The sequence below is a fragment of the Bison bison genome, unplaced genomic scaffold (genome assembly GCF_000754665.1).
Source record: "Bison bison bison isolate TAMUID 2011002044 unplaced genomic scaffold, Bison_UMD1.0 scf7180017864313, whole genome shotgun sequence".
NCBI classification, from domain to species: Eukaryota; Metazoa; Chordata; class Mammalia; order Artiodactyla; family Bovidae; genus Bison; species Bison bison.
The window spans coordinates 3,804,742-3,813,451 of NW_011494885.1; the positions used below are offsets into that span (position 1 = coordinate 3,804,742).

The window sequence follows — 8,710 nt, forward strand, 5'->3', positions numbered from 1 at the left end:
ACACCATTCACCTCTGCACATGTTTTTCCCCAACAGTACAAGGCCTCTCCTCACTCTTGGTAACTACCCCTCTATGCCTCAGTTTCCCTGTCTGTAACGATCTAGGATGTGGGTGAGCCCTCTGGCTCTGCCCTTTGTTTGAAGCGACAGCTGCTTTTTAGAAGGAGCGATTTCCATGGGCTGTGTGACGCTTGAGCACAGGTCAAGACCCTTGATGGGCAGAGTCTTGGGAGGTTCTAATTCTAAAGAGGCCAGGGTGCCCTGAGCCTTCCTACAGAGCTCTCTGAGGCAGCTCAGTAGCTTTCATTCCACAGTAACTGAGCGCCGACATTGTGCTCCTGTACTGTTCTAAACCCTGGGGATGCCGCAGGAAACAGAAGCAGATAGTTTCTTTCCTTGTAGAATTGCTTTTTAATAGGGAAGTGAGTATTAAACAAATTCAGCTCTAATACACTGAGTGTGATAAGGAGTATGAAGAAACATGAAGCAGAGGAGAGACTGGTGGGCTGTTTAAGGGACTAGGGTCATCAAGGAGGGTCTCCTGGAGGAGGTGACTCTTGAGCAGAGAACTAAATGAAGGGAAGGGGTGAGCAGAGTGGAGATATGGGGGAAACTGTACCCAGGCAGAGGGAACAGCAAGTGCAAAGGCCCTGAAACCAGGACATGCTTGAATATGGAGCCCAGGGTGGCTGGAGGAGACAGGATGGTGGAGATGAAAGGATATGAGGATTCAAAGCCAGCCAAGGTGTCACCAGAATGTTTAGCATTCTAAACCTATGACTCACTAAAAGGAATTTTTAACGAGTGTTTCTAATTGAACATTTAAGACCATCTCATGGGGAAGCACTCATGTACTGTCAAAGGTGCCCCCTCCCACCCCTGACCCTGACAACCCTCAGGTTCTCTTTCCCGCAGACAACCCCCAGGAATAGTTTCTTCTGTCTTTTTCCAGATACATTCTATTTTCACTTAAGCATATCCATTTAATTATTGAGCTTCCTATTTAAAAAAATAGGGCTTCCCTGGTGGCTCAGATGGCAAAGAATCTGCCTGCAATGCGGGAGACCTGGGTTCCATCCCTGGGTGGGGAAGATCCCCTGGAGGAGGGCATGGCAACCCACTCCAGTATTCTTGCCTGGAGAATCCCATGGACAGAGGAGCCTGGCGGGCTACAGTCCATGGGGTCGCAGAGTCAGACACAACTGAGTGACTAAGCACAGCACATTTAAAAACAGGACATATGAATGCTGGTTTTCTCTCCTCGTTTACTTTTTGATAGCATACGAGATTGTGGCTCAGAGGTTCTCAAGTTCACTGGTTTACTTCACAAATATTTCTTGAGTCTTTTCTCTGCACACTGTGCCAGCGCTGGGGACAGAGGAAACAAAAAGGTCCCAGCCCTCCTGGAGCGCATTCTGATGAAAGGAGACAGAATAAGTAAATAATGATGGATTGCGATAAGTGCTGTGAATGAAACAATGAAAGTAAAGATAGAGAGAAATTGGATGGTGGTGCTTGGGGCACCCACTTCCCACAGGATGGTCTCTGAGGAGGTGACATCAGAAGGAAGCTGAAGCGTGGGATTTCCCCAGTGGCCGGGCTGTTAAGCCTCTGCCTTCCAGTGCAGGGGGCACAAGCTCAATCCCTGGTTGGGGAACTAAGAACTAAGATCCACATGTAGCCTGGTGCGGCCAAAAAAGAAAAAAGGAAGCTGAAGGACTCAGTTGTTGGAAGACCAGGGCGGAATTCCAGGCAGAGGGTAGCATGTGCAAAGGCCTTGATGTAGGAGAGTTTTGCAGGCTGATTTTAAAAACAAAAGGAAGGCTGTTGAGGAAGCTTAAGCAGATAGGGGCAGGGGGCAAGGCATGTCAAGCAGTGCTTCTCAAACCTTTCCATCTCAGGACATCATCACACTCTTAAAACATTATGGAAGACCCCAAAGAGGTTGTATATACACAGATTAGATCTTTCTGTATTAACCATATTAGGAAACTGAGGGAATTCCCTGGTGGTCCAGAGGTTAACACTTGGGGCTTTCACCGCCATGGCCTGAGTTCAGTCCCTGGTTAAGATCCCACAAGCCTCGTGGCACAGCCCAAAAAAGAAAAAGTTAAAACTGAGAAACGTTTCACTTTCTCTCATAATATTAATTAACCAACAATACTTATATCAGCCTCATCACGAGGCTTGTAGGATCTTACTTCCCCGACCAGGGATTGAACCTGAGCCCTTGGCAGTGAAAGTGTAGAGTCCTAACCACTGGACCACCGGGGATTCCCAAACAATACTTACATACTTAATAGTAGATAACAATTTATTATAAATGTTATCAATACATTATTGATCATGCCAATGTATATTAACAGATATTGATAGTCTTATCAAATCATTTAAAATAGCCAGAAAAACCTATTGCCTGTTAACCTAAGTAGCAGATGGTTTGGGCTTCCCTGGTGGCTGAGATGATAAAGAATCTGCCTGCAATGCAGGAGACCTGGGTTTGATCTCTGGGTCAGGAAGATCCCCTGTAGAAGAAAATGGCAACCCACTCCAGTATTCCTGCCTGGAGAATCCCATGGACAGAGGAGCCTAGTGGGCTCCAGCCCATGGGGTTGCAGAGTCAGACATGACTGAGCGACTAAGCACAGAAACACACAACAGATGTTTTATGAAAATTAACTGTTTTCCAAAACCCCCCAAAAAACAACTTAGAGAGGACAGTGGCCCTGTTTTGCATGTTTGCAAATCTCTTTAATGTCTGGCTTCAAAGGTGACATCTGGATTTGAACATCTGTTTCTACATTCAGTTAGTTGCAGTATCTTTTAGCCTTTAAAAATTCCACGATTCACTCAGGAGGGAATGAAGGTAAAAAAGACAAATAGCACCTCAGCATTCTTGTGAAAGTAGTTTTGAGTGTGCGACCCCCTTAAAGAGTCTTGGGGACCCCCTGGGGATTCCCCGGACCACACTTGGAGAATTGCTGCCATAAGGCCTTGGCGGCTGTGGGAGGAATTTTGCACTTGGATAAGAAGCAAATTGAAACTTGGGAGCAGTGGCTCATGGTCTGGCACTTGTTCCTAAAAAAACAAAAAACTCCAGCTGCTGCTTCACAGGGAAAGGATTGAAGGGGCCAGAGGGTGAGCCAGGAGTCCAGTGGGGTGACAGGTGTGTCCCCCACCAGGCAAGAGATGGTGAGGTGGGGAGAAATGGAAAAATGGGAGAGAGTTCAAAGGAGTTCAAAGGAACGACTGATGAAATGGATGTGACCAATGAGACTGCTAAGTCACTTCAGTCGTGTCCGACTCTGTGTGACCCCATAGACAGCAGCCACCAGGCTCCCCCATCCCTGGGATTCTCCAGGCAAGAACACTGGAGTGGGTTGCCATTACCTTCTCCAATGCATGAAAGTGAAAAGTTAAAGTGAAGTCGCTCAGTTGTGTCCGACTCTTAGTGACCCCATGGACTGCAACCTACCAGGCTCCTCCATACATGGGATTTTCCAAGCAAAGTTCTGGAGTGGGGTGCCATTGCCTTCTCCAATGAGAAGGGAGGATCAAATCAGGAGTAATTTCCAGATCTCTGGGCTCCACTGGGCAGGCAGAGGTGGGGGGGGTGCCATTTGCCTCCAGAGATGGGCACAGCTGAGGGTGACACGGCCGGGCGGGGCCTGAATTCCACCGCGGGCGTCCCCGAGATGGAGCTGTCCAGGAATGTTGACAAGGCAATCGGCTCTGAGTCGAGCTCCAGGGAGAGGCCGAGGCTGGTATGTAGACTTGGCAGTGGACATGGAGGGATGTTGAAGCCACGGGAGGGGCTGAGAGGAGAGGGGAGAGCCCCTGTACCCACGGCAGCAGCAGCTCGCCTGTAACTGTTAGAAATTCATACTCTCAGGCCCCATGCCGGACCTGGTAACTTGGAAACTCCAGCCAACCCATGTTTTAAGGAGCCCTCCTGGGTGACAGAGGCAGGCTCAGGCAAGAACTCTCCTCCCTACAGGTTCACGCCTACATCATCAGCTACCTGAAGAAGGAGATGCCCTCCGTGTTTGGGAAGGAAAACAAGAAGAAGCAGCTGATCCTCAAGCTGCCCGTCATCTTCGCCAAGATTCAGTTGGAGCATCACATATCTCCTGGCGACTTCCCGGACTGCCAGAAGATGCAGGTGGGTGGACGCCCAGGAGGGAGGGGCAAGGGGTGATGGGAAGGTCAACTCCCGTAGGCTCAGGATGGGGCCTTGAAAACTAGAGGGATGGATGGCAGGTTCCTGAAAGCACCTCCCACAAATGGTTCCGTGAGAGTATGGTTGTGTGAGTTAGGATAAGGGAGTGAAGAGAAAACCCAAAGTAATAGTAGCCTAATTAGGACTAGAAGTTTATTTCTCTCCTTCATAAATATCCTGGAAGATGGTCCAGGGCTGGTTTTGTGCTTTACAGAACCAGTTCTCTTCTGTCCATGCCTGGCCCATTCTCCATGCCTGGCCTCCAGGCCCAAGAACTCCTCATGGTACAAAATGGCTGTGGAAACTCCAGCCATTGTGTCTGCATTCCAGCCAGCAAGAAGTGGGGGAGCGGGGAATTAATGATACAATCTCTCTAAGAACACTTTTTAGAGCAGTGCCATCCAATACTGCTTTCTATGATGATGGAAATGTTCTATTCTGTGCTGTCCAATGTAGTAGGCACTAGCCACATTAAACCTGAAATTTTAGGTTTTAACTAATTTAAATAACCATATGTGGCAACTATATTGAACAGGGTAATTCTGTATTTGCAAGTGCAATCTGTGCTGACTTCTGGTTGGCCAGAACATAGTCACATGGCCACAGTGCTGCAAGGGAAGCTAGGAAGTGTAGTTTTTCCTCTAGGTGCTTAGGTAACTCGGGGATTCTATACTGAGGAGGAAGGGAAGATGGATATTGGGGGATCACTGAAGGCTCCTCCCATGTTCAGGCCTAGGATTAACCAGTGACATGGAAAGCACTGGGTCTGGGGGTGGCAGCCTGGGGTAGATGGAGAGCCGCTGGAGGTGGGCCCGGGCAGGAGCAACCAGTGGACATGGGGACAGAGATACGAGCTCAGGCATGGAGATGAGGACTAGCCCCTTGCCCAGGCTCTGCTTTGAAGCTGTGTTGGGGTGATACTCAAAGCCTGTGACCTTTGGGTTTGCGATGTTTCTACTCCAAGACTGAGGAATTATAGTACAGTGAAATTCCTTTTGGCCGCTGACTAGCTCCATGAACCTGTGCAAGTCACTTACCTTTCCTGAGCCTCAGTTTCTTCAACTGGAAAATGGGCATCATCCTGATTGTATCTACCCTGAATGCTGAATTGACTGGTGTTAGTGACTTCCTTAGGACAGTATCTAGCACTGAGTTTGGGCTGGATCAAGGTTTCTCAACCTCTGAGCTACTGACATTTGGGACTAGATAATTCTTCACTGTAGGGGGCTGTCTTGTGCATTGCAGCCCCCTGTGTTTAGCAGCATCCCTGGGCTCTACTCACTAGATGTCAGTAGCACTCCCAAATTATGACAATCAAAAACATCTCCAGATAGTGCCCACTGTCCCCTGGGGGATACCACCATCCCTGGCTGAGAGCCGCTGGACTCGATAAAGAGCAGCTGTGAAGATTACAGCTACGTTTACTGAGCACTTGATCCAGATGAATTCATTTAGCCTTTGCCACCTCCCAATGAGGGCAGTGCTAGTTCTCAACCTGTTTTACACATCTGAAAACTGACAGGGAAACCAGAGAGGTCAAGTCACTTTCCTGAGGATGCACAGCTCCCAAGTTGGGTTGGAACCTGGGCAGTCTGGCCTTGGAGTCCTTCTCACTCACAACCATCACACCCCTGTCACTTTTTTGTTGTTATGATTTTTTTTCTGGCTAGGCTGGGTCTTCATTGCTGCTCAGGCTTTTCTGTAATTGTGGCGAGCGGGGGTTACTCTGGTTGTGGCGCATGGGCTTCTCACCGTGGTGGCTTCTCTCGTTTCGGAGCACAGTCTTCAGTAGTTGCTGCACCTGGGCTCAGTAGTTGCGGCTCTCAGGCTCTAGAGCACAGGCTCAATAGTGTGGCACTTGGGCTTAGGTGCTCCGAGGCATGCGGGATCGTCTCAGATCAGGGATCAAACCCGTGACTCCGGCATTGGGAGACAGAGCCTTTACCACTGAGCCCCACCAGGGAAGCCCCCACACCCTTGTCTCTTTATGGTCTCTTATGATCTTTATATACCTTGGCTCTGGAAATTTAACGTGGCGCCAGAATGTGGATTAGTCTTTGCAGCGACTGTCCTGGTGCAACTGACTTAGCAACGGTGCACGTGAGGAGCAGGGTGACCACAGACTCTGCCCAGCAGGGGCTCAGCTCTTGCACCAGATGACTTCTTGCCTGGGGCCAGGATTTGGGGGTGGGGTGGGGTGGTGGGGGCGGTCCCAGGATCTCCTGATGACTTGTCCATCCCAAACCTAACCACCAAATAAGGAGCAAGCCGCTTAGCCCTTTCTGTGTGGTGGGGTAACAGAGCCAGTAGGGTGGCAGGAATTGCATTTTCTTAATTTGCATGATGGTCAGGGGTGCTGGCTGGGCGCTGGGGTGCCTAGCGGGTGGGCAGGGCTGAGGGCTGTGCTCTGGTAAAGCTCATGTCACCATGTTGAAATCCTCCTCCACTGGCTGGCAGATGGCTGCTGCTCTGAGTCAGAGGTCCCTGTTCTCCCTCTCGTCCAGTGAGTCATGGGGCGGTGGGACCTTGCTGCCAAGTCTGTACTGAGTGGTGGGTACCCAGGTGAATTGGGGTGTTCCCCCATAATCAGATACTTCTGCCCGTCTCCATCAAGAGCTGCCTGAGTGTCCTGGAGCCAGCATGGGGCTGGGGGACCTGGGGATGGTGCCTCCTGACTTCTCTGTGTCTCTCCCTCCGCCCCTGCCACCTCCCTGCAATCAGGAGCTGCTGATGGCTCATGACTTCACCAAGTTCCACTCGTTGAAGCCAAAGCTGCTGGAGGCCCTGGATGAGATGCTGACCCACGACATCGCCAAGCTCATGCCCCTGCTCCGGCAGGAGGAGCTGGAGAGCACGGATGTGGGTGTGCAGGGGGGCGCTTTCGAGGGCACCCACATGGGTCCCTTCGTGGAGCGGGGGCCTGATGAGGCCCTGGAGGACGGAGAGGAGGGCTCGGATGATGACGCCGAGTGGGTGGTGACCAAGGACAAGTCCAAGTACGACGAGATCTTCTACAACCTGGCGCCGGCCGACGGCAAGCTGAGTGGTACCAAGGCCAAGACCTGGATGGTGGGCACCAAGCTCCCCAATTCCGTGCTGGGCCGCATCTGGAAGCTGAGCGATGTCGACCGCGACGGCATGCTGGACGACGAGGAGTTCGCCCTGGCCAGCCACCTCATCGAGGCCAAGCTCGAGGGCCACGGGCTGCCCACCAACCTGCCCCGCCGCCTGGTGCCACCCTCCAAGCGGCGCCACAAGGGCTCAGCCGAGTGAGCCAGCCCCCCGCCCCACCCTCGCCTGCCCGTTCTCCCTCCCTGTCGCCCTGCTGTGGCTCCCCAGCTCTGGATGGCCGCACACACATCTCCACCCCCCGCCCACAAGCGCGCTCCCTGCCCACTCTCCCAGCTGTAAGGATGGGGGTCCCTCTGCCCCCACCCCCCACCGTCAAACAGTGGGGACCAGGGGAGGGGCAAGGCTTCTCTGCCCACACTCCACGCCTATAGCCTCACGTTACACGTAGCACGTCATTCCGACACTAACACACGGAAGCACCCATCCGTGCCTCATTCATTCACGTATTTATTGAGCACCTTCGATGTTCAGGGCTCTTTCTAGACACTGGGGAGTAAAACAGACACATTTATCTGCTGCTCTCATGGAGCTGACATTCTCAGGAGAGAGCATGCCTAAGGGTCACTCACACTCAGACACACACCCAGCCCCAACCAGTCTGATCCCTGGTTCTGAGCGAGACCCCTCGCCTATCCCCATAAGTGAGCCGCCGCTTGGTTGAAATGACTAACACAGGGGCCCCACCGCCCCACTTCCTCTTGCCCATCGGGGCAAGGCCCCTTCACCCCATCGGGTCCTCAGGACCACCGGGGGCTCAGAGCCCGGAGATGCAACCTCCTACTTCCTCCGCGGGATCCCTCTTAGCCCCGCCCCCCATTCCGGCCACACCCCTTTCTTGACTAAGGATCCTCAGTTGACGAAAAGCCCCCTCCACGCCTGTTCCTCCCAGACCCGCGCACACTCTGAGGCCTTCTGTCCTCCACTGCTCACCTGCTCTGGACTGAAAGCCTGGCCTGCTACCCGCCCCCCAGGCTCCCCACAACTGATGGTCTGCATTTTAGACGGCGGGGGCACGGCCTCTCCGCCCACCGTCCATATTTAAGTGGAGCCCCTGCCAGATAGGAAAGCCCCAGGACGTCATTTTAGTCCCCTTTTCAGGGACGTCGTGGGGGGAGGGGTTCTTGGTGCTACAGCCCTCCCTCCCCTCCCCTAAAAGGAACTCTGACCCCCCACTACACACACCTTTCCCTGCCTTCAACACACTTTAGTGCTTGACCCTGGTGGGGGAGCCCACGGAAAAGATGGGGGGAAGAGCGAAATAGATGGGGATGACGCCCCCTCCAGGGAGCTCGCTGGGATTTCCACGCCCATCACCCCTCGCCCCGTGCCCCGGAGGGGACTGTGAACGGAACAGCGTTC

The 8,710-nt window shown here is 52.5% G+C and overlaps 1 protein-coding gene across 1 annotated transcript in view; it reads left to right on the top strand.

Annotated features, from left to right (window-relative positions):
• EHD2 (EH-domain containing 2) overlaps positions 1–8,710 on the top strand; it is an 18,747-nt gene extending 10,037 nt beyond the window's left edge. The window contains exons 5-6 of the mRNA XM_010852668.1: positions 3,998–4,162; positions 6,941–8,710. Of these exons, the coding sequence (XP_010850970.1) occupies positions 3,998–4,162; positions 6,941–7,492 (717 nt within the window). The 3' untranslated portion in view covers positions 7,493–8,710. The remainder of the gene's footprint in view (positions 1–3,997; positions 4,163–6,940) is intronic.